The sequence below is a fragment of the Atractosteus spatula genome, chromosome 11, assembly GCF_055471065.1.
Source record: "Atractosteus spatula isolate fAtrSpa1 chromosome 11, fAtrSpa1.hap1, whole genome shotgun sequence".
NCBI lineage: Eukaryota > Metazoa > Chordata > Actinopteri > Semionotiformes > Lepisosteidae > Atractosteus > Atractosteus spatula.
The window spans coordinates 13,327,686-13,354,402 of record NC_142716.1 but is presented as its reverse complement, the minus strand read 5'-3'; the positions used below and the strand labels follow the sequence as shown (position 1 = coordinate 13,354,402).

At 35.4% G+C, this 26,717-nt stretch overlaps 1 protein-coding gene across 1 annotated transcript in view; it reads right to left on the bottom strand.

The window, feature by feature from the left end:
• Window positions 1-26,717, bottom strand: part of nos1apa (nitric oxide synthase 1 (neuronal) adaptor protein a) — a 115,269-nt gene that overhangs the window by 40,930 nt on the left and 47,622 nt on the right. Inside the window, exons 5-7 of the mRNA XM_088926852.1 lie at window positions 13,041-13,149; window positions 9,460-9,601; window positions 8,511-8,668 (exon numbers count right to left, since the gene is read on the bottom strand). Of these exons, the coding sequence (XP_088782978.1) occupies window positions 8,511-8,668; window positions 9,460-9,601; window positions 13,041-13,149 (409 nt within the window). The remainder of the gene's footprint in view (window positions 1-8,510; window positions 8,669-9,459; window positions 9,602-13,040; window positions 13,150-26,717) is intronic.

Here is a 26,717-nt window from a genome sequence, read left to right as displayed (position 1 = left end):
GGAGAAATGGAATACCGGTGTGTATTTTTCCTTTAAAGTGCCGAATCCTGGAATCTGACTGGCTGACACCCCTCTGAAGTGGTTCCATAAAATCTGGTATACGGAAAAGAAAGCGTTGATAAATACAAGTGTCTTTTAATACACTCTTTGCTGTGCTCTTGAGGATCCTTGTGATATTTTAAGCTCTAGTTGAATGATAAGTGTCGCATTTTAAATCATTTTCGTAGTTAGAAATTATGAAACGCCCTGTTAAAAGCAAGGAAGTTTTTATGCCCGTTGAAGTAAAACAAAATGCCTGACAAAGTATGGCTTGGACAGATTCCAAGTGCTTGTACAAATGTGCTAAAGAAATTATACTTTGAGTATACAGCTTGTCTAAAGTCATCCATTATTAATACTATTAGTAATATCTTCAGTAAAGGCTTTGATGCATAAATATTTATGATAAAGGTAGGCTGTGTACTTTTGTCCAACTGAGCAATCTTGCTTTCATAAAATATACCAACATTTTAATGACTGATGATTAACATGCTGTAATACACAGTTCAAAATTAAAGGCTCAAATGCTGTACATGAGAGGTTAAGCTCCCCCTGGCGGTTTTACAAGGCGACGCCGGATAGTTAACCACGTGACACCACGTTAACTGCGTCATACCGCGTGATACTGTGACACGCCCACCGGGGTATGCCGCGAAATACCTCACGCATTTTGAATGGCTGCATCTGTAGACTCTTCACTTTTTTCAACTACAATGTGAAGGGAAGCAATATAAAAGGCCAACAAACTTCCTGCATATACAGTATATACACACGTAAATAAAACTGAAATTTCAAAATCAAAATCCTGAAAATCATTGACCAGCTTAAGGGAGTCCTTTAAAATCCACAGAAAACCAAGGACTGAGGAACACAGTGGAATTCAAGTTGAAATTAAGTTGAAATTAATACGAAGAACAGGAGACATTTCTTTCAGACAGAAGTCTGGAACAACAAATAGTTGCAATAGTTAACTCTCATTTGTAATGGTTATGTTCTGTTTTAAGAATAAAATGTACTTTTATAGTTCTTGCCATGATTTATGGAAGATAAGGTCATGCAAATTCCTTACAACAAACCATTTTCCAAGAAATGGCTAAAAACACAGGCCTAAAAAATTTTTATGTTTTAAGACAAATTTGAAACTGAATTTTAAAATAAAAAGTGACTGAATGCACAGCACTTGGGGTCATCCTTATTTAAATATATATACAGTATATATGTGTACCAATGAATATGTGCAATACACAATATGATGTATTGTAGTAGGGAATGTATCACATAACTGACTCATCAGGAGTTTGTGCACAAAATCAATTGTCTCTACACAAAGTAGTATGACTAGAGACACAAGCTACAGATCTATAAGGATTAATTGTTAGCGTAAATCAAATTAGCTAAAATTTTAACAGAAGATGCTATAAAAATGTCTTGGTGAAAAGAAGGAAAGCTTAATGAACTAACTCACTTGATGTACTTAGTTTTCAAGGGATAGTGTCCAAAGCATAATCATGTGCCAATAATGGAAGATCAAAAAGTTTGAACAAGAATGAGCAATACTTGAAGATAATATTCTTAAGGAATAGAAAAAAGAGAAGTTTTGAATTATAACAGAACTAGCAGAAGACTCAGGCATCATCCATCAACAGTACAAAGGTACCTTTTGAAAACGGGAATTAACAGAGGAGTTGCAGCAAGTAAAGCTCCATTAAGAAATGTGAACAAGACAAAATGGCTAAGATACAACAAAACCTTGGTTATAAGCAACAGTTAAGCTTGGACAAAGTTCTATTCAAGTTATATACATCTCCATGCAGTTCTGGAAATTTGCTAATATAATTGAGATGGTACAACCAAATTGTGATCCAGCCTGCTGTCCCCAGTGATGAAAGTTCAAACTTAATCATATTGCAAGATAATGATCCACAGCACTCAACTGAAATAATTCAATTTTTGTAATTTGAAAATGTTTTTCATGAAACTATTTGGAATGAGCAGTTTCAGTTTATAAATCTCAATAGTACAATGCAATTGTCTGATATTTTGCACAGCAGTGTTTACATAATCTCTATGGACAACTTTTCAGTGAACGTTCAATTGGAATAGAGCTCTCATTAAGTATTGAAAAGCTTGCCTGCAACATGTTTAACTACACCATAAACTGTAAGTCAAAATTGGATTTGTAACAATGGTGATTTGATAATGTCTATTGCTTCAGTCTGAAGTCTAATTAGATCGTACTCTTGGCTTACCTACTGTATGTCACTGCAATAACGCAGATGTTATAACTGCACAAAAATTAAATTCTGAGATACCTTGAGACAGGATCCTAAATTTTACGTTACAAGATTTGTCAATCTACACATATTGAAGCTTTATAATCTCAGGTGGTGGCACCAGTTGACGGTTATGATACCTGCCTAGGACTGCTTATTTAGAACAAGGCATCATTCCAATCACTTCAGAAGGTTTCAACGAACTGCAGAAACACTCACTTGACTTTGCCAGATTAATGCTAGAACTGTGCTGAGGCTATTATATGAAAGAGGAATCCATGTTCAATGATGTTTGCAATAATCATGTTTTGCTCCCTGACACATCCAAGTTTGACTTCAATGGCCTAAGCATCACATCAGATTCAATGGTCAAGGGTGTTTGTATTAGATCAATCACAACTTAAATTGATTTAAGCATCTGAGACATTATCCATCATCAGACTTGTGCGCCTGGCAGATACCCCAACAGAGTTCTGAGTGGGAGCTCATCCGAGTATGGAATGCCAGTCCCCAATGTAAAACTAATTACATCATTCCAGCACTGTTGCAATGTAGTGATGACTGCAAGTGGTGAGCACATCTGGTACTGAATCTAGGTTTTCTCATTTGAAATGCAAATAAAATTGCTTGTAGCTGACGAAGGTGTAACACTTAAAAAAATGTTTTCTTCTGCTGGAGAGCACATTACACAAGTACAGTTTTCCATAGCAGTTATACAACTATAGATCAACATACACAAACAAATTGTTATTTTATATTTGTCTTTTTAAATTAGGTCTCAGAAACATTCAGAAGTTTCTGGGAAAAAAAAACATTGTCCAGTAAAAACAGTAACAATGTAAAATGAAGGCAATGTATTATATGCAAATGTATTGTGCTATACAGATTTACTGAAAATATAAAGGTTTAAACAACTATGGGAACATTGGTTCATTTTGAAAGCAAATCACATTGTGGCATAAAGCAAAGAATGTAAGGTATTGATAAACAAGGATGTGAAGCACTGTTCTAATTATACATAAGCTTGTATTTGTGCTCATAATGCTAGTATTTTTAGACCTTAAAAACTTTTTAAGCAGTCCTGGGTTAGTTCCATTAAATTAAATTCCTAGATGCAACCAGTTATATAGTATTGTGTCAGGCACTTTTATCTTTCACAATCTATTAATCTACGTTTATCATACAGACTTGAATACCCATTGAGTTCTGTTACTATTAAATCAAAAGAGACCTGACTATGGGGTCAAACAAAACAAACTAAACAGTCTAAAGACAATTAGAAGCTTGGCCACGAATTATAACAGATGTCCTGACAGAATGAGATATTGAACAAGCAGGAAAGGAGTTTGTGTTTTTTATGCAACTAGAAAAGACTTACTTTTCTACCATCCGAAGGTCAGATTGCAGTGTATCAAAGAAACTAGCACCAAAACAAATAAACATGAATATAGGGCTTAACTTCTAAGTAAACTAAATTACACAGTCAACTTTAGTTTGTAGCAGACCTATTACAATTTTGAGAAAGCAATGTTATTTAAACCTTTAAGTTTAAATGAATAAAACTCTCAAATTCCAAATCTATTTTTTCATTTAAAATGTTCAAACTCAAAAATAAACTGTTTGAAATGGGCTGTAATATTGAATTTCTACTGCTCCTCAAAATTGATATATATGATCAGTTTACCCTGTTTGTAGTGTGTTGTTACCACTCAAATGTAAATTGTTGAATTCTCTGTACTTTATATAAAGTTGTTAACCATGTATATGGGTGTTTGTGGACTTAAATTACAACAATAAATATTGCAAGCATTATATACTAAATATTAATTTTAATTCAGATGCATGAAGTTGATCTGCTTTCTTATTTATAAGATATTGAGTTGAAACAAAATTAAAACACATCTAATTTACCAATCAATTTACCTGCAATTAATAATGTGACTCTGGGGGGAAAAAAAACAGTGACACCGATTCTTTTGGACAAGGGCTAAGAACCATTGGCCTTGATAGTCACAGCTTATTCCCATAGTCTCTGGGAATAAAAGGGTGTGTCAGACAGAGCTCTGAGTTGTGAGACTGTGCTGTTCACCACAAAACGTCCGTGTGCTTAAAAGAAAACAAGTCTGTTGGAGGAAAATAAACTGGAAAGGGCTATAAACTACCTTTTGTTAGAGATAAATCATCTGGGGGAAAACAGGAATTTATCTGGTGTTTTGTTAAAAAATAGTTTAGTTTGTATAATGAGAGGATTAGGATTTGGTTTCCCTTTACTCATGTAAAACCATTGCTGAATCTTAAATCATGTGGAAAATCATTCCTATGCTACAGAATACATTAAAAGAACATGGCTTTATTGACCACCAACCCCAAACTGTCAAATTATATTTCATTAGATGAATTGTAAGCAACTGGAGGCAGCAGACAACTGAGAAAAAAAAGAGTTCTCTAATATCAGAATGGACATTAGTTTTCTTACCTCGCTTAAGACAAAATATAGCTTTGCATTTACAACAACTGGCGTACTGAAGTGTGCATAATTGCACGATATTTTCTTATAATAAAGTGTGTTGCTTTTGCCTTTGGCACAAGCATGTTGAACTGCAATGAAGTGACTACATACTGTACCATTGCTGAAGGAACCTACAGTACCAAGGTCTATCAAGGTCTATTGATTCATAGCCTATAAATTTTGTTTTAAAGGTTTTAAAGCTTATTTAAATTTAGTTTATAAGACACCACCTCACTCCCTGTAAAATGACAGCTGCATTATTTCCTACAGCCTGATCTCATCACATCTCAGCATTTAGCAAGGTTGGGTTTGGTCAATACTGGGAATGGGAGACCTCTATGAAAAAAAAAAACAAGCAAGTGTAAGCTGTTGGTAGACCAGTAGACACTTTCCTCTGGCTTCATATTTTATACAAAATGTCACAGTATCAACAGTATCACTGCCTTTCTGATGCAACATTAAACTGAGGTCCTAACTACTAAGAACACAAAACCAGCAATAAACAAGAGGAGGTCATTTTGTCACACATGGCCATTAAAGATTCACTGTGACACTGCACTGTTTGTAAGATTAGAAGTCTTACCTCTGCTTCCCCTTTTAAAGTCCACTTTGGTTTTTCACTATCTGGTCTCCCTCAATTTTTCCATTAATCATAATGGTGATATAATTTCTCACTACTCCACCTAAGCTGTAGTTGTATAGTAGAGCTGCAGGTGCAGAATGGCTGCCACATGACACCCAGGTCAGTACTGCTTTATCTACATTTTAGTGGTAGATAAAGTGGTTCACATCCTATACTTGAAGGGAATATATTATTGTTGTTATGAAACATTATAATATCATAGTATGGCTTATTTAAGGAAAACACTGAAAAAACTCTGGGAAATATTAATTGATGTTAACCCCTACATTTTCTTACCAAAAAACTCAAAACTCACCAAAGGTGGGCAAGGTGCTAGTTTTATCAAACAAAACTGTGGTCAATTTCAACTTTAACCATTACCTTGCATTTGCAAATTCCATTTCCTGCAATCAAAAAAGACTTACCTAAAATCCACCTCATTAGTTCTGCAGCTCTAAAAGATAAATCAGGAAGTTTATCCAAAGGCAAGAGGATAAGATACATTATGACATGTGGACAATTATATACTCTATCAAGTCCCAGAATGCCACAAGTTAGCCAAAGAGAATGATTCCCTAAGGTAATCTCCAGTGAGATCATAGAGAACTTGTTAGTCTTCCCAAGGTCAAGTGTCAGGTTGTTCCTGAAACTGGGATTTCAAATTACCAGCTCTCTTTATTAAAAAACTATCTTTTAAATATTGCTGCTGATAAAATCCTAGGGCCACCACCTCTTTTTCTTTGATGTTTGTTTTTACAACCACTTCAGATCTTCCTCTATTACAATATGCATAGCTATATTCAAGGACAAACCAAATATATTCAAGGAGAAACCAAAAGACCGCCCCATCATCTCATATTGCAGACCACCTAACCTGCGTAACCTTCTTGTTCACAGCTCCCTTGACCGCCCTCAGCAACCATCCACACCAGGCATTTTCCCTTGCAACAGAGCTTGCTGTATCACCTGCAAGTACATACTGTATCTAACACCACACTAATTCAAGGCCCCTCAGGACAATTCCGGATCACTCAGATGACATCTTGTACCTCCGGTAACCTTATTTACTGTATCTCTTGCAATAAATGCCCAGCCATCTACATTGGAGAAACAGGAAGAAGACTCCGAGAACATGTTAGGGCTGTGAAGATTAAAGATTTCTTGCTCATTTCACTTCTGATGGCCATGATCACACTAATCTCTCCATCTGTGTTCTCCAAGACGGTTTTCCTAACTCACACATCAGAAAGACTACAGAAGCTAAAATTATCCTGCAGCTAGGATCACACCTTCCCCCTTCTCTCAATGACAGACTAATTTTCTTCTAAATTTTCTCTATTCATTGTAGGTTTTATTTCACACCTCTCTTCACCTATCCTGACTTCACACTACCTGGCCACTCTGCCTGTCCCCTGCTCCCGCTCCCCCTCTCTCCCAGCTTTTGTTCTCCCACTACATTACCTTTGCTTACTGCCCAGTCTTTCTCACACCTGAAGAAGGCTCCACAGCTGAAACACTGTGTTTTCTTTCTTCTCTTTTCAGCATGGAATAAACCTATTACTTGTTCCTTTGCAGCCTACGCGTGCTGACGCAGCTACCCACCAAAACCAAAAGATTCTGTTATCCTTGTAATCTCATTGGCCTGATCTTGAGTCTCAACACATTAGCTTGGCAAGCACTTACAAAAGTATAGTTTAGACTTCTTGTGCTAAGGAAAGGTTAAACAATTAATTATTACTGAAACAAATGTATGAAGATAAGACCGGATATTTGTAACCTTAGATGTACAGTAAATAAATGATTATGTGTTGATATGACTGATGCTCTTAGAACTACAGTAGCTAGCAAAACATGGTGTCATCAGAAAAGGAAACTTGCAGATGAGAATTTTTTTTTGTATGAAGAACCACTTTTTCTGGATCTTTTACAAAGCTGATTCCCCTTAGGATGAAAACAATTTCATCACTGCATGCTGATTCTTATTTTGCACTCTTTGCCTTTGGAACTTCATCAAGTGAAAACACATCTGCAACAGAAGCCAACTCTCTCCACACCTTCCCCATACACCTGCATATCATTTTATTGTTTACTGAGGGCTCATGTATTTGGGGAAATAAAAGCAAAATAACACATCTGCAAAAAGTAATTAGTACTATCACAGAAATATGATGAAATGATGCACAAGCCATTAGGGGAAATCCACTTGAAAATTGCTGCATCCATCATATTGAGCATCTATGCATTCTAACACATGTCACTATCTACACTGTCTTTTAAAAAAATGTGGAATACCAGGCAAACAAATTATTTTCTTTGTGGCAGGCAGGAATACGTTTCTAACCTATTTTGGTGAGATCCCTGTGTTTGTTTGGATTATTTATATTATAAAGAATGCCAAAAGCATAGGTTGCCTTTCATCTGCATCTGGAATTGATCCAAAAAAAGTCCCTTGGCAGTTGGCCATTTTTGTTCCAAGAGTTCCTGCTTTCATAGTTTCAAATTTCTCAGTTGCCCTATATTAGCAGCAATATAACATTGATCACCCCTGAATTCAACAGAGCATGTTCTACTTTTTATGATTCACAGAATTATGGGAGGAAATGGGGTCTATTCCTGATGTATAGCTTGTTGAATGACATGTACAAATGATGACTAATTTCTATGCATGAATGATGAGCAAAAGATTGATATAAGAACACATCTACCAAAAATTTCCAACAGGCTACAGTTGAGAGAATCAGCGGGTTATCGGTCTTTTATGATGGGTGGATACACCAATTTAACTGAAAGTTCAGACAAGAACATTTGCACATCTTGCTAATTTAGTTCTTAAAGGTCAGTGGTCTTGCTCAGTGTTCTTGAAGCATCATCTCACACAACAGTTTGTTCAACACCCACACCCCTTTACACTCCACATGATAGTACTTTTTTGGTTTATCCTGTGTCCAACAAAGCTATGAAACATCCAGTTATGAAAATGGCTAATTTAATTCCTTTACTTGATGACCAACTGCTCCTATATGATTTTGATCATTTTCATCACGTATTTCCACCAAAAAGAAGGTACCTTCTTCTCCTTTCCCACATCTTGCTCCTTCTTGGCTTCATCCAGGTCTGTGACCCCACGGTTAAACTCATCAATTGTGCTATCGGGTAAGGGAACTTCCTCTGCGTCAATATCGGTCTCCTCTGCCACAGTTTTCTCTGCACCAGTCAACTGGCGTGCTAAAAGAAATATATTATACGTGTTTAATTCAAACACTCGACAAAAAAAAATCTTATGGATTGACCTATCAAGAAAAAGAAACAATGTATCCTTTGATATCCTTTGAAGATGTATAAGATATAAGAAGCTTTGATAAGAGCATAACATAGGCTGATTTAGACCTACAATATCAACTATATTTTGAGGAAAAGCTACAAGTACTTTAAACAGAAGCAAGGTGTACTATAAACAGAGGACAATCGTATTTTCAAAAAATGTACAATTCTTTGCATATGCTTGGGAATAGGCATTTTAGATTCCTCCTAACATGTTACTCTGTCACATATATGAGTGGGTGTTTACTGTAAACTACATTTAGAAGGAAGACATAGAATACTAGCCTAGTTTACAATTGCTTTAAATGTCTTAACTGAGATAATGATAATCTCAAACCTTCACCAAAGAAATCCCAATGACAGCATTGCATTGTAAATGCTAACCTCGCCCACTCCCCTGTCTGCTTAAACACAGGGTGTCTAAAGTAAATACAGAGGCTACATATGAAACCTTTACTTGGGAAGTTTACTTTTGTTTTAGGAGCTGGACATATTAAATATGACAGAAAGTGAAGGAAAATAGTTTCATTTTAAAAGAACAAAATGTACTGGTTATCTGGATTGGTTTTTTGTTTTAATCTTTCAATGGCTCATGTAAGAAACGATGTACATTTCAAGAATACAGATTTCTAAGACTGTAATTAAGTTCTGAGTCATACTCTTTCACCTGAATATATCATTTATTCAGTCTGTACCTGGCACATCCGATTCGTCACTGTTCTTTTCACTGTCTCCATCCTCCTGGCCATCTGCATTCTGCTGGGTGTGCTGCAGACTGAGTTTGTGACAGACCTCAAAGGCCTGGCCAACTGTTCTTACAATTCTCATGGCTTGACTCTATGGAAGAAAGAAGAGCCTATCATCAATAGCTTCAATCCTCACGTACAGTAGGTGATGCTTAGTCATACAAACGTCTGAGTCAATCTTTTTTTTTGTCAGAAGACAGGTATACAATTTGACATTGGAAAAAAATCAGATCCTATGCAGATGGTTACAGTTTTTCCTAAGACAACACTGGGCTTTCTGTCACACCATATGGTGAAGCACATCAACGGAATGCATTTCTGGTTATGGTAAACATTTAACTTGGATATCAGACCTCAACAAATTTAATTTACAAAAAAGTAGAGGACCCAGGGTATCCCACTTGACAACTGATGGAGCCTTCTCTATTGGTATTTCACTTAAGATTAAAATTATCCAGTAGACCTTATCTTCACCTTATTCTCCATCTTCATTTTCATAAAGGGGTTTTACTTTGAATTTTCATGACACAGCCCTCAGCACATACTATTATGGAAAGGAAAAACTGCCTGAATTATTACAGAAGAAAACATCTATCTCATGACTAAATGTCACAAGATGAATCAATTAATTAACACTAAAGGACAACTTCAGCTGCTAATCAATTTGAAGCTCAATTATCTTCAGAGAATACTTCCTTCTTGACTTATCCTATCTCTCCACAGCAAAGTCAAAAGCTTATGAACACCCAAGGGGATACAGCACAGCACTAAAGAACACTAAAACAACTGCTGCCTCATGATAAATTTGTCTTTATAAGATGTCAATTACAAAATAAACCATTCAAAAAGTATTTTAGAGACATGTCCCACTGTTCTTATATTGTTATTCACTGTATCATTATAAAGTTAAAGAACTAAAATAAAAACAAATTTTAAACATAATGCAATATCAAATTTCATGAGTTTGTATAGTTTATCTTGAACTATAAAAGGTAAGAATTCTAAATATTAACTATTTAAAATTATGATTTGCTTATGTACCAGAAAATCAAGAATACTCTTATTGAACAGAATACAGTACACTGGGACAGCACAGGATTTTAATACAACTGCTAAATACATCAAAGGTAAATCTAAAGAATGTAAAGTATCCATGAGCTGTTATAGAGATTAGCAGAAAACTAGGCCCAGAATTTTCTAATCACTCTGAATGGTATCGAAATACTGAACTTCAATGATTACTTATGTGCCTTTGTTAAATGAACCAGTAGAGGCTATGAAAATCCAAAGAGCAATTTACTCCTATGGGTTGTAATGCTATTTCCATCTCGATTGCCTTGTTCTGGTAATATATTTGATGTGTCACAATCAATATGAATAACAGAAATTTCTCGTGTCTACTGAAGGGAAAAACAGCAGAATTAAATGTCAATGCTATACTGTGCAATTATATTTATCTGTGGGTCATATACTGAGAGGAATTAAAAATGCAAAAAATACATATTTGAGTGCAAAGTATTTTTTGCCTTTTTAAGGCCTCTCAGCATACAGTATATTCTGTTGTACTGTATTTAGTAAACCTATTAAGTGGTCCAGCTCCACATATTAGCATTTTAACTGTAGCAGTCCTAGTTTTAGAATAATACTGCATACCTATTTTTTTTTCTCAGGCTTTGTGAGTGAGAATATTACCAGTTTGCTGTAATAGAATATAGAGCCAAAACACCTGTTCCCTCGTCATTCTCATTTGCATTTGGTTTAATTATTTACTCATTAAATTAGGGAACATACTTGCCACAAATGAACAATTCCTCATGAATATAAGCTCTTTATAGACTGGAGTCAACTAGAGCAACTTCAAATGCATTTTTTAAAAAAACTCAGTGGGGTTCTCTCTAAGGGTGCTTGTGAGCTGCTTCTTATTCAATTTCTTGTCCAGGTAGCTATGCTTCTGTAACTACTTTCTCCACATACTATGTATCAACTAAATAGGTGTGTGAAGTATATATAGAGAAAGTGTACATATATATACACTGAGATAGACTTATGTTGCATTTTAATGCTTCTCAGTATACACTTAAAAACACTATAGTCGGGTTTAATCGAAAATACCATAATTCCACCAGTCAAGCACATAAGTTAGATGCTTCACAAATACACCACAAATCACCAGGACAGGCAATAAAAGAAACATCATGATTGCTCACAGACTAGACATTTACTTCAGAAATTATGAGACTAATAAAGAGGCTTAAATTATGAAGTAATTTTCTTTAATCTGTTTTTCTTTATTCTTACTCTATTTTATCTCTCCAGACTAATGTAGATGAATAATGAACAGCCCTCACTGTCCACTAATTTTCATTGGACTCTATCTTGGTGATAGAATTCTAATGACACTTCTTTCAGCTGTTGCCAGTTACACTTCAACCACTATTAATGCTGCAAACGTGGCAGCAAGTAACTTTCACATTCCTTCTTTTTCTTCCTTAAATTGCTAATGATATCCAAGTAACATGTAGACTCAGAAATCAGGAAATTGACAGGACCAGGTCCCAAAATAGTATTAACATTCTAATTAACTTTTTGAGGTGATGGTAACATGCCCTGCTAAAGACGCCAAAATAAATTTTATTCCCACAGCCAATTTTTTTGTGTGCTAGAAGTCTCTCAGGGAAGATGTAAAGGAGTCCTGTAAGCTCATGCTCATTATTATTTACGTGTTACCTTTCCTGGAAATAAGCAGTAAGAGGGACCTTTTGCAATGTCATAAATTTACCTGCTTCTATCTGCTGATTCCAACTTTTCTATGTTTGGCAATAAACTATGAGAGAAAAGGTGCTTAATACTGTGTCTGCAAAAGCTATGAACAGATTAACTGATACTATGGTAAAGTAAATATTAAGTTAGTGACATGACATCTTTCAGTTTCTGCAACAGCATGATTGAAGTCTCCTAGATACCAGAGTCAGGGCCTGAATTAATCAAAAATTGGTCACCCCTCTCAACTTAGTCATTTCCTGATAGAGGTTTTATAACAGATCTGTTGTTTAAGAACACAGACATTATCATCTTATATTCTAAAAATACAAAATCTTTATGTATTTAAAATTTAGAAAGAAAAGGGAGAAGCCGGCAACCTACATATACTAAAAAATTAAATTTTCTGGAATGTACATGAATGAATCTCTGTTCAGAAGTGCTAGGACCTGTCCAGTGCTCTCAGGGACAACAAAGTCCTGAGAAAACCAGAATTTCTAAGTTTGTGCTGCAGCTTGGCACTACAGTCCAAAGACGATCTTAGAAAAAAGCCTCTGGCAGAAGATCAGAAAACCAACCAAGCAGCATGTGGCACATGGGAAAAAAGAGGCTTATGGAAGAGATCATGACATTGTTTCAACTATGCAAGAATAACCACAAGAGGGCAAATTTCCGTTTCAAGCAGGATGTCCAAAAAGAACAACAAAACTGATTTGTTTACACTGCATTGAAAAACAGCCTTTTGAAAAACACTACATATTTTACCTTACCTTTTTCTTAGACTTGAAGACATTGCAGCGGAACACGTTACTTTGACCATCTCGTGCAATGTAGCTGAAGATTTTTAGGTCCTGGGAATCGTGAGACACATAGAATATCCTGAAAATTAAAAACAGAGCGCGTTAATTGATATCATAAACCTTAACTAGAAAACAATGTGGAGAGGCAACCTTTGTTGTAGTCTTTCTCCCTAGGGCTAGTGTGAGAGTTAAAGCTAGCATAAATGTTACAATTAAAACTAAGAGCTGGCAGCTAACAACAGGGTGAGAACTAAGGCAAATTGTAGGGTATTAAATTGTATTCTAACAGTATTGTGCTGAACAAAATAATTTAGCTTCTGTGTTTTGGGTATTAACTTGAGAAAGCCAATACAGTAAAGTTTTGTAGGAAAGATCCCACAAAGGTGAAGAGCAAGTTTTGACATCAGAAAAAGTCATCTGTACTGTGAAATTGCAAAAGCACCCATTTTCTCTCTGAACAACACTTGATCAGATAAGGTTTCATTCACTTACTAGTTCTGCTGAGCTAATCTATATTTCACTAAAGAAAGTTAGAAATGAAATGTTGTTCACATAAAAACATTCCAGAGGCAGGGGCTACAGCTTTTGGCTCTCCCTGGATCAGCCCTCACTGTCTCGAAGTTTACATGACTTTCCGAAGACGAGATGGAAAAAAAAATCAGGGCTCTTTATTACTTCAGTCTTCTACAAGCCGAGAGTATGAATGTGCCCAGTGAATTGAAGGATTTAAAAAATAACATTACCAAGTAACAAAACCCTCAGCTCCTTCAAAATAAGAGGAGAAAACATTATCAACACTGTAATGATGAAGAATGGGAAAGCAGACTGTTTGGTATTAAAACAAATGTCTATTTAATCAGATTTTGCTGCCAAACAGAAGAATCAGTGTAACCAAAAGAGTGTAAATTTATCTGACACACTGGAACCTGAGAAGCAAATTCCATTCAAGTAAAGAAGATGCAGTGAGTTGTGGTGCTACTGAGACATGAGTATTTATACTGGAACATTCAGACACAAAAACCTAACCTACAGTACAGTAAATGAATCAAGGGTCAGGGCTGGTTTACAGTTTGCAGAATTTCACACACAATCCAAGTCCATTATTTCAGCTAGACATTATATTAGACATACTTTCAACAAAATGACATTTGATAATTCACTGCTTCCTTTAGTGTAGATGCCCAGAGTATTGAGTCAGCAGTTTGTCAGTGCAGATATGCTACTAAAGATGACATAATTTCCAATGCGTTTATTCTCCTACACACAAACATACCAAAGTGAATTCATACAATTAAAAAAAGGAAGAAAAAGGCAATAAAAATAGAAAAGGCATTTAGAAATGTTTTTGTAAAAATATATTATTTAGAAACTGTTTAAAAGTAAAAAAAAAACAGTAACCTGAAACAAGCTTTTTCACAGTGCAAAAATACATACTCGTGAAGGTCTAGCTACAAGATGACTTCTCTGATTATTCATTCTGTGTCTTAAAATAATTGTACCAAGTGCTAAGAAAACCCATACATTTAATGTAAGTACAGTGCATCTCAAGATCTCAATTTAAATGAAAACACCACACTGTCTAGAATTTGGTTTCTATCAGACAGCTGTTTATTGTAATTTGAAAAATACTTCAAATGTATTGTAGAGATTTGAAGCAGAAAGTATTTTGTAGATAATGGTCTATAGCACAGCATACACTCACTGACACTGGTAAAATATTGATGTTTATTCTTTGTTTTCTTGCAGTCAGGTTTGTCTCATAGGGTTTTTGAGTCTATACAGGGTAAGTCAGAATAGGATAGCAAAGGTCATCCTTAATTTAAAAAAGCATAAATCTAGGATGAGCAAACTATTATCACTCCTGGGAAATGAAAGAGAGATTTATAATGTCATCCTCTGGTAAAATAAATATCAATAAAATACTATACTGGACCAACTGGCTAGCGGGGCTGGATGTTTTCCAAATAGAGGCAATGTATTTGAGCCACTACATGTCAATTAAAAGTCTTTTTAAGTAGCATCCTATCCAGGCTGCATCCTGCCTTGTGCCTGTTGTGTTGCATGCTGGGATAGGCTCCAGCTCTCCCGCAAACCCTGAATTGGATAAAGTGGTTAGATAGACAATGAAAAGATGGGTTTTATTAAGTCCTAAAACAGCTTTTTTCAAAATGGTTATACACTACACAGAAAGAAATGTAAGGGGAAGAATGGAAATGTCTTTCCATTGTATATATATATTTTTACTAAGAACATCTTCATTATAACAGTTTTCATCTGCCATTCTACAAGATGAGTCATACCAATTAGCTCGCCATAATGTCTAGGCTTACAATTAAATTTAGAATTGGTATTTAATGTGAAGACAAAGCAAGCTGCCCCTGCACAGATTTGGAGTCTTAAACCAAAATTAATGCCAAAGAGGTTGCCAAGAATGTTATTAAACTGGAAAGAAGTGTGGTATGCCTGAGCACACAAATCACTAAAAAAAGTGCTATACAAAGACACTTAGTTCTGTAGCCTTACTCAAATATCTATAAAAACAAGTGCGAATTAACCCACTTTCAACTGCACATCAAGGATGTTTCAGTGTTTATGAGAAAAATTACCAAAACAACAACAACAACTTATTTATAAAGCACCTTTACAAACCCAAGGACAGTGTACATGGTAATAAAATGAAAATAAAATGTAAAAGAAAAAAAACCAAACAAGAACATACAGGATTAAATGCAGGGCACTCAGACACAGGCCCTAGAAAAAGAATCAAAGAATTTGTCTCAGAGTCAGAGGAAGGGCAGTCCATAACAATGCAGTAGCAACAGAAAAGACATGGTTTCCAAAAGTCCAAGATTTAGTCTTAGTTACAGGGAGCAAAGTACAAGCCTCAGCTGAATGTAGCCTTCCGGAGGGAGTGTAAACATGGAGGAGTTCAGAGATGTATGATGGAGCAAGATTACTAAAAGCCTTAAAGGTCAGTAATAAGATAGTGTACTGAATAAGTGATTTCATAGGCATCCAATGCAGATTCTTAGGTGTAGGAGTGATATGCTGCCAAGGTCTGGTGTGAGTTAGAAGTCAAACTGCCGAGTTTTGGATATATTGCAATTTATAAATGAGAGTGTTAGGGAGCCCACAGAAAGAGTTTTAAAAAAAAATCAAGCCTTGATGAATCAGGCACTCAGGATTGGACAAAGAAATGCTGCCCACATTAGGCAATTTCTGCCTAAGATGGAACAAAAAAAATTCATGTAGGTGCTGAAAAGACATGAGGGATCAAGTTTGACTCTCACAATCCTGATTACGGCTGATGAGTGAATGGAGAAGCCATCCTTGATTACTGTGAAGCTCTCCAGCTTTTCCAGCTGACATTTGCTGCCCACCAGTAAAACTGCTGTTTTGTCAGTGTTCACCGTTGACATAACAAATCTGTCCTGCCTGCTGACAAGTGACAAGTATACATTAATGCTGTTTGTCCAAGTTCAAAAGCGATAAGCATTTTCACCAGCCTTGTCAGAGTGCACAAGTGCCATAATCCTTTCTGCATTGTTAATACTTTCTCTCAGTCCTTGTTCACATAGGCTCTTACTTCTTTCAGGGCTAGCATCAGTACATCTATTGTCAAAGGGATACTTTATGCCGTCTATGGGCAGTAGCCAAGGACGCGGTTCAAGTTGTCTTCTAAGGCTATATAATTCCTCATTTGAAAAGTTAACTTTTCTTTACACTAGTATCCATCTTTAGTAGATTTGAACATTTCTGTTTTTTTAAAGATACTAAAGATGTCTAATGACTGACTATAACTAAAACCTGTACAGTGGGATGAAAAGTATTAGAATTTGATTTATAATCTGTTTGGATTCTGATTAAACCAACATACTAATTCACTACCAAGTTTAAGGAACACATTTACTCAGCTTTTGCACAGGATTTTCTAGCTTTTACCCAATGCAGGATTTTTAAGACAGTAGCCCATATCTTACTTCTACCTTTCTAAAATATTTATGAATTATTGACTTCATTTCAACTAGTATTAATAGTGATTTACATAAAGCAATTAATGAATGCAAAAGCAAAACTGTTACCCTTTGAGAAATTCTAAAATGTATGCAATGACATTTATGCAGATCACAAAACTCTGGAAAATGTATTAGCATTTAAAAACTAAAAATCATAATTCATTGGTGGGTCTGTAGGAATGAAAAGAAGTGCAATTACAATTATAGGTCTGTGATGAAAGAGGATTTTAAAGATTTCCGACAGCATAAAGCAAGGATTACAAGGTTCTTAAATACAGAGGTACACGGTGCAGAAAACATCCGCTTAGCAGCATTACAGAACTTTAAATTATTCCACTGGTCTTTCAAATTGAGTTTAAAAAGACAGAAGGGATGGTTTTAAATTCATGTTATAGCTGCTTATTTTATTATCGTATAAGAAAGCTATGCACTGTAACATAGCTTTCTTATGAGACAATAAAATAAGCAGCTATATCACTGTAAAATACAGTGCTTGTAAAAAAATACCAACTGGACCAAAAAATATCACCTTTGTTCATTTTATGCTTAAAAACACCACATTTGTAAATAGCAAGGGAACATTTGTGGTTGATACAATAAGAAATTATTTCAAGGGCTGCTACAGTATAAACATCTAACTATCCATAGGAATATTGAACATGAACGTGACCCATCATGTTAGTTTGATTAATAACGGTTAATTCAGCCACTTCTCGAAGGATTCCAGGAATCCTTTTCAGAAACATGGCAGGGCACAATGTTCCAGAAATGTTCCATAATGCTCCAGCTTTCTCATCTTAGATGTTGAACTTGATAAGAAACAATAAGGTTTTTCTTGAGAAAGGAAAATCTTTTAACTTAAGAGTGTTAGCAGTATCCATTATATCTCCCTATGACACCTGCAGCCGCAATATTTAATTTTAGCTATGAAACCATATTGAGACCATTTCTGATAACCTTTTAATTACACGTCTGTTGGGAATGTGAAGGATGGAAAAGGGGAAGAAAATTTGACTTCGAAGCTGCTGAAATGGAAGCAGACGAGTGACAATTAGCTGTGACCTCATTCCCCCAGGTCTGCACACTGACAGAGATCTAACGAAAGACTATTTTATCCGTTAATTGTCTCTCTTATCTCAAAAGCCAGCTTCTTACCAGTCGAGATGTTTTATACTTGGACTTTTGGGAATTGGGGTCAGTTGTGAACGTGACTGCTGATAAATCACCTGGAAAAATATTTGGACCTATAACATGAAATGTGTCTTTATTAACTTTTTTTTTCTGTGATTTAAAGGGAAATGCTGCCACTCAAAGAAAGAAGGATATGGTGGGCTACCAAAAGTAGTTTAACAAATTCACTCCATTTTGCAATATTTTTAAGTGGGATAGCTTCGGGTTGGGGAAAAGGACAGTAAATAGGCTGATGCCAAACATTAAGTGACAATCACTGTGTAAGGAGCATGCTGAATTACAATATTTAAAAATACTATGCGTGTTTGAACACACTGTTTACCTTGCTTATACAGATCACATATGACTTCAGATACTTCTTAAACTGATGTATGTTTGTTTATAACAATAACCTCCTTGAACATCATCCATTTGTCTTGAAGACAGGATATTTTGTAGCCGCAAGCTATACTCTCTTTGAAGATATTATAACTTTCCACTCAGTTACCACTTATCAATTTAGACAGACTTTACCAGGAGGTGGTTCTGTGTGATTCAAAAGCATAGGGGAATTATGACCAATGTTTAGAGTGCAATCACCACTGTTGTTCATAAATGGCTGTTTCATGCTCACAGTCTCCAATTAACTTTTCACGGGCTTCCATGGGAGAATCCTTTTTTTGCAGAAAATCCCAGACTCATAAATTACCTATAGCAGGGCCACTGTACAGCCCTATTGTACAGGGCTATTTCTAGGACAGGACATGCTCAACTACATATTGGTCATTCTGTGTCTATTCAATTCCAAAACCCCACCATAAGATTTTGCTTTTTGTGTAGCTGAAGATGGAGATCTGCTCTTTCTTCTGAAACAAGGCTAAATATTTAATTTGAATAATACACATTTACAGATATACCCCCTTTTGGAGGGGCAGTCAGAAGATTTGGAAGCTTTCATAGTACTGACATTCTAAATATTCTAGATGCTTAAAATCACTCCAATGCAAGATGTATTTCATGTATGATTACATCTCCAGCTTCCCAACAAAATTAGCAATTTAATTTTAAATAAATAAAATAAAATATACATAAATTTAAATAAAATATTTCTCATATTTTCATATCTAAATCTTCAGATGGGAACCCTAGAAGCAACAAGGAATGTCCCATGTGCACACATCTATACTGTATAATGCAACTAAAGATTCAATTTCTATGGCAGCTGAACTATTGTTTTGACTGAAATAGCTATAAAATGTAATCATTGTTGTTAAAAACTCACCAAGGTCATTCAGATTGTTTTAACTGTGCATCATAGAAACAAGTGTTACTGTTTTGCATGCTTGGCCAGGAGATAGAAGATTCAGTGTTAGTGATTTACATTTCAGCAATTTTCTTACAGACAAATCAGGGTGTAAAAAAAAAATCAATAGCATATGAAGTATTCATAGCACATTATTATTTAATACTTTTTCTGGGATTGATTTAGTTTTCTCAAAAGTTTCATTTTGCAAAGCAATAATTAAATATGGCCTACATATGTGGAGAGATATTTCACCAGACATACTGTATACTGCTGTGTGAAAGTCTTAGATATAAATTGTATCTCAGATTATAATACATGCCTATTATGAGCTTCAGTATTCTCAAAGCTACCACTAGTACTTTATACTAATGTAACTTTGACTAAAGTCTGGTTTGGATAAGAAGAACCCAAGTATGTCACTTATCCATCTTTAATTCATATTGATCTGAATCATCAAATACTTGATAAAGTTAAATAAGCAGCCAGCATGAAGCATTGTAGCAGCTAATCCATCACAGCTACTAATCAAATCTGACATTTGAGATTGTGTTATTTGCCAGGGCTGTCTGGAATTGCTCATTAACATCTTGTATTTGTCACTACAACTACATAAAGCTAAAATGTTGCTTTTTGAGCTGTTAAAACAGCTTTGTCAAAAGACGTACATGTTGAATTGTATTTCTGAATACAGAAGGAAAAATAAAGTGAAAAGAGTAGAACAAATGCAAAAGATGTGAACATTTTGCACAGTAGTGTTCTGTACCTTTAATTCCAAGGGCTTCTTTCATATATATGAATTCCTACAGTAAACTGGAAAAGTCAATCATGGTATAAAGTGATCTTTTGCTATTGAAATGTGGCAAAATCCCTCAACACACCATGAAAATCTTTCACTTTGGTGGAAAAACTCCTTTTACCAACTGTTGTGCTACAGTAAAATCCCTATATTTTACTGAAAAAAATAAATGACTCTCGAGAGCAGTGCTTTACTTAGAACACAATTTGCTACTCTCAGAAATCACTAGCTAATGATAAAAAAATGGAACTGTTCATGCAGCAGATCAAATCCAATTATTTCCAAAATTCATGACATTTGTGTAATTTACTTTTTTTGTGATAAATACATACTGATTCCTTTAATCACTTGTAACACACAATGTAACTTACTAGTCATTTGTGAAAATGTGTCAAGAATAAGGTTAGTCTGTCAATGACAATGATACAATCACAAATGAACTTAAAACGGATTTAATTATTTTTACAACTCTGCCTTAGCTTGGAATTGTTTTACAAGCAATAAAATCAACATACAAAATGCATCTTTAAAGCACTGCTGAAAGAAAATCCTTCCACTTTTTAGATTTTTAAAATTCTACAAACTGCTGAAATTTTAAATAAACTAAAATTCTGAATATAGAACCACTCACCCCACAAAGTTCAACAACATTACAAACATTTTGCAGTGCCTCACATGCCTGTCTTTCAATTCCCACACCTGCTGCCAAAAGTAAAGTGATGATTAAGGAAACTGCGATTTAAGAAAAATCACTATTCTTAAAACTTGTGCTTTCTGAACAATATTTCTTTTATCTGTTTAAATCAAACAAATAACACAGATGACACTCTAAATTTAGTCATATTTAATGTTTCAATGGAACCAGTCGTCTGGTTTGTTTAGGCTTCTCATGGGCCTTATCTTTAAAAATACATATTTACCAACACATTGCCATTATCAGGGTGTGAACATTCTGAGATCACTGCTACAGCAGGAACACGACACCCACATACAGAGGAAAACATTAACACAGTAACTGCTATTTCAAATGAGAAGGTCACAGACAGAGTTGGATTCTTTCAAAATGTTCCTTTTTCGTAGATGTACAGCAGGGCTTTGGCAGTGAGCAAGGGGAATTAATCCGAGCTGACGTGTTCCATTAATCTCCTTTTAATTACACCATTTACACTCAGATCAAAGATACCACTTCGCCATTATGGAATTCCTACTGTCTTCACGACACTTAGTGAGTCAAATAGAAAACTCCAGGTCAAATAACCAAACAGAAGCCCCAGTGGCTCCTTGTACATTTGATCCTTCAGTTAAAGAAAAAAAAGCCCTGCAGAACTTTTCATAAAGAAACACCCAATTAACTTTCTACTTTCAAAGATTTTTAATTTTTTTTTAGGAACTCATTCATTGTTTATAAACAGTGCGGCAGATGTATGTGATTCTAATAAACAATTTTCAACCGAATTCAAGGCAAAAAATACAGCTACATATGAGGTTAAATGAAATATTGCCTTTTTTCCATAGAAGAAAAGCTGGTATATTATGTTAAAAATAAATGGGCTAGAGTTTTAGTATTCAAATTCCATTGAAGTCAACAGTCAAACTTATCAGTCCGATATTTTCTGAGATTCTGAAAACTCAAAATATTTTCATTACTTTTACTTACAGATTAAACCATGCAGCAAGAGGTGATAGAATTACAGACTACTTAGGTGGTCTCAATTTAGCAGTTGAAGCAGAAGTGACTGAGATATTCTTAAACAGACTTTCATTCACAGACAGAACACTGGAATCTGCTCTGCCTTCTATTATGGCACATCAGCAAAGGTTTTTGAGGAAGCGAAACATTTAGCACTTAAAAGCAACTGTGTTAATTGCCCAATTTGCAATTTATAGAATTATACTACAAAATCTCAGTTTAACTATGACAAGAACAATTCCAGCAAAATTGTAGAACTTCACACCTAAATACAAAGTAGTTATTAGGGTAATTATTTTATATTACAACATGAGGCAAATTCACAAATGCACATTTAAAAAAAGGGTAGCATTAGATCTCAGGGCTTTGGCAGTAATCATCTTATCAAGCCAGTTATTTATATTTTGACTCAAAATTTAGTATTCAACTACTCTGGAAGTAGTCTGAACTTCATCTGAGAAATACTGCAAATGTTGACAGGGGAAATTGTACTGAAACACCCCCCAAAAAAGCATGGGTGCATTTGCCATGAAGAAATTAAAATTAGGTACTGTGTCTGCCCAATTGCTAATGTAGTTGGAAATCTGTGCTATTCTGGAGTTCTGTATAGTATGCAAAGGAACAAGTAATAGGTTTATTCCATGCTGAAAAAAAGAAGAAAGAGAACACAACGTTTCGGCCGTGGAGCCTTCTTCAGGTGTGAGAGAGACAGGGCAGTAGGCAAAGGTAAAGTAGCGGGAGAACAAAGGTTGGGAGGGAGGAGGAGTGAGAGGCGGGAGCAGGGGACAGAAAGAGAGGCCAATCAAGAGGTGTGAAGTCAGAATGGGTGCAGAGAGGTGTGAAATGAAACTTCCAATGAATGGAAAATTTAAAAGAACAGTAGTCTGTCGTTAAGAGAAGGGAGAAGGTGTGATCCTAGCTGCAGAATAATTTTAGTTTCGGTGGTCTTTCTGATGTATGAGTTTGGAAAACCGTCTTTGAGAACACAGACGGAGAGATTAGAGTGGTCGTGGCCGTCAGAGGTGAAATGAGAAACAATGGGCTTGGAGAGATCTTTAATCTTTACAGCCCTGACGTGTTCTCTGAACTGGTCTCCGAGTCTTCTGTATAGTATGCCAAGCACCCATGTTAAATGAACATGCCACAATAATGCTATGAAATCTTAATATGGATATGGACTTGGTTGATTACACCTTATGATTCAAGTATTTCAGGTTGTTACCTAAATAAAATTGAAAAGCTTTTAAAGAGTGAGAAGTAAAGAAATGTATTATTCAGAATTCACCCCCTCCCTACTACAGTATATCCAGCAGGCAGAATTTACATGTTCCAAATACAGTAGATCAGCTGATGTTGCAAGTTTACAGTGAGTTCCTTTAACAGATTTGACCAAAGAATTCTTTGAAGCTACAACATATGAAGTTTCTTTGTGTTGCAATATTGACCATATTGCTTTATTATACAAGTAAAGTGCAACTGTTATTCATGTCAAGAAACCTCTCAATTATTGTAAATAAATGCAACAGCTAAACTATATACTTTATTTTAACTTTATTTTAATTCTTTATAATTATTCATTATTTCTCTACCAAGAAATAACCAAACGTTTTATTTGGTAAAACCCTCAAATGATTTTACTGCAAATCATACAATAGTTTCATTAAAACCTTAAGCCCTGTGCAAACCCAAAATGACAATCATCCTGCCTACATGCTTACTCGGATTCACTCTTGTTCACTTTCTAAAAGCATGTACTTCACTAACTGACAGAAAAGATCTTGTAGGTATCTAGTACAGCGTGTATATGCAATGTTGTAGCTGAATAAAGCTGCGGTGGTAATTTGTCGGAACTCAAGCACAAGAGATGAGAGTGAAAAGTAAAAGGAAGTGGTAATGAAATAATTGATTACTGGCCAGCAAGGCTTAATCAGCCCAGACCGGTCAGTAATGGAAAAGAAATGGAGAGGCACGTCGGTCCCAGGAGAAGCCAACTAACTGCATCCCTGGCAAAAAGAGGCTGCTAAACACAGTCAGTCAGAAAAAGGCAGTCTCGTGTACCGAAAAAAAATGAATAGCGAGACCCCTGACAAGGGAACTGAATGGGCATTGAAGGGCAGCCCTCAGGAGAGCCAGGGGTGCAGTTTGGCAAGCTTGAGTGTTGACACAGTGACCAGTGAAAAGAATAAGTGCAGAATGGAGAGCAGGCCTGAGGCCGCTGAGACTGCTGAGCAGAGCGAAGGCTGGCTTAAAGGCAAAACTGGCAAGCAAAGCGAAGTGCTGGCTTGAAGCCGAAATTGCTCCAAAGGTCGGAAACGGGGAGCCTTGGGTATGGGAGAAACCGAATAGCGAGCCCCCTTGAAAAAGGGGACCAAATTGGTTTGCAGGGGAGACTTGGGGGTGCAACTTCTGTGCAGTGTGGAGCGTCTTGCTCAGCAGAGATATGTGGAGAGTGAAAGCAGTACTGACAGCGAGGAAAACCCAGGACGAAGTGAACAATGATCATCAAAGCAGCGTCTCAGCTTTAAATAGAACACCAGGAACTGAATAATAAGTAGGAAATTGCTAATTAACATGGATCACAAAAAGGGGATCTGGTCAGAGCAGGAAACCCTTGAAAACCGTGAGCTCTCCTGAGAATGCGACTGTTTCCTAGGGCAACTGCTACCCAAAGGATGCTGTAGGACAGCTGTCATGACAGTATATGGCCAGATACCCAACAGAAGGAGCAAATTATCAATGACTGAGATCTGGAGCAAAATCATGATCTTCAAACAAATCAAAACAAAAAGATACTAAAGGGCTGGGCTACCTCTGTGATAAATTTAAAATTGAAATGTTTTAGTCAAAATGCCTGCCACAACTCAGATCTATAAATGAGTTATCCGAGCTACAAATGTTTCTCAATTTAGTTTAAGAATTTACCCTGCTAGTTTTTCCATTATGTCAAAAACTATGCTAGAAACCTATCATTTCTGTAGGTTGTGAGACATGAATCTTAAAAGCACAGTAAAAACGATTGCAAAAACATTAAGAGGAAATTATTGCAGTCTATTTCTCCCAAAAACCAAATCTTAGTAAGTAATTTTTTAAAAACATTTTCCTAAGAGGAGGATCCTTCCATGATAATTAAAAGGCACATAGGCCTTGAAGAAAAATAAGATTTCGAAGCACATTTGACAATGTGGGTCTGCCTGTTGGATGGTATCCAGAAGATGTGGCCAAGAATTATATTAGGCCTTTTCTGTCAGATTTAAGGCACACAAAAAATAAACAAAAATAATGGTCATCAATAATAGATTTACACTTGTTGTCTTCAAATGTATGTGGAAAAAAAAAGAATTTAAAGTTCTTAGTAAACTATTTTTCATTACTAGAAACTTTGATGTCTGTTGTGGATCATTTGTCCTTCACTCTTATTTCTTGTAAATCCCATATATCAAAACAGTATCAGAAAATATTGGATTTTTTACCTATTGTATTCATTTTTTTTATCTTACTGGGTATTTGTGTCTTATCTTTTAAGTCCACCTGTTTATAAAAATTCTCCAGATTGCTGTTTAAGTGGGCTAATCTGGCAATCAATTTTGCTGCCAAGAAAAAGGATTCATATTTCCTAGCTGTTTCTTCATTTCAAGCTTTGACAAGTAAAATTGCATCTGCATGAAGTAGAACCATCATAACCTCCATTACACTGAATACTACTCTTACTCTTAACATTTAATGCAATATTATACCATTTGCACAAATTCTCCTTATATTGCTTATATTTAGCATTTTGCAGCAAATATAAATTTGAAATCTCTCAATAAGGTGTTAAAAGATAATTATAGAAATACAAATACAGCCTGCCTAAAAAACTTTATTTTTTTCCTGTATATCTATTGTAGAGTGTGAAGCATCTGAAACTGTGTCCCTTAAAAGCCATTCCATGGCAGTAATTTAGTGCAACCAACACCTGAACTGTTATATTGACTCTGCTATTTATCAAAGAGCATGAGCTGATTGCACTTTTGCAATGAAGTGAATTGGAAGGGTCCCAGTCTGAAAAGCTTCAGCAAAGAGTGTATGCAATCACTTTAAAACCCTGTGGTTTGAATTTTTACCATAGCATCTCATTAGTTCAGCTTTCACTTCCATCAACTTATGGAGACATAAATATCCCTACAGGACAAACAAAATGTCCACCTACCTTCTAAATATTTTCAGTGGCTTTCACAGAAATCTAAACTTGCCTACAAGATGAACGTGATGCTATCTTTTGAAATGCCTTGCCAATGTATCGTATAATACAATGGTGAATAAATTGTTTATCGTCAACTGAATCACTTACATGGTGAAAAAGTTATTGCTTTCTATACTGTAATAGAAAGATAATCTAATATCAACAATACAAAATAATGAAACTACATTAAGGAAGGTTTTTTGGTTTTTAATTATTAATAGCCCACAATGGGACTGATCATTGAAGCTAGAGCAATTACTCTGCATTTTAAAAGACAAATGTAACATGAGGAGAATGTCCCATTAATTTTCATTTTTTCCTATTTTTGGAATTTTATAGGATTTTTTCCCCCAAAAAGTAGAAGTTAGCAGATGCTACTTTTGAATTTTTTTTAATTTGCAAAGCAAATAAAATATTTATAAATATTTTACTTTTTAAAGATAAAAG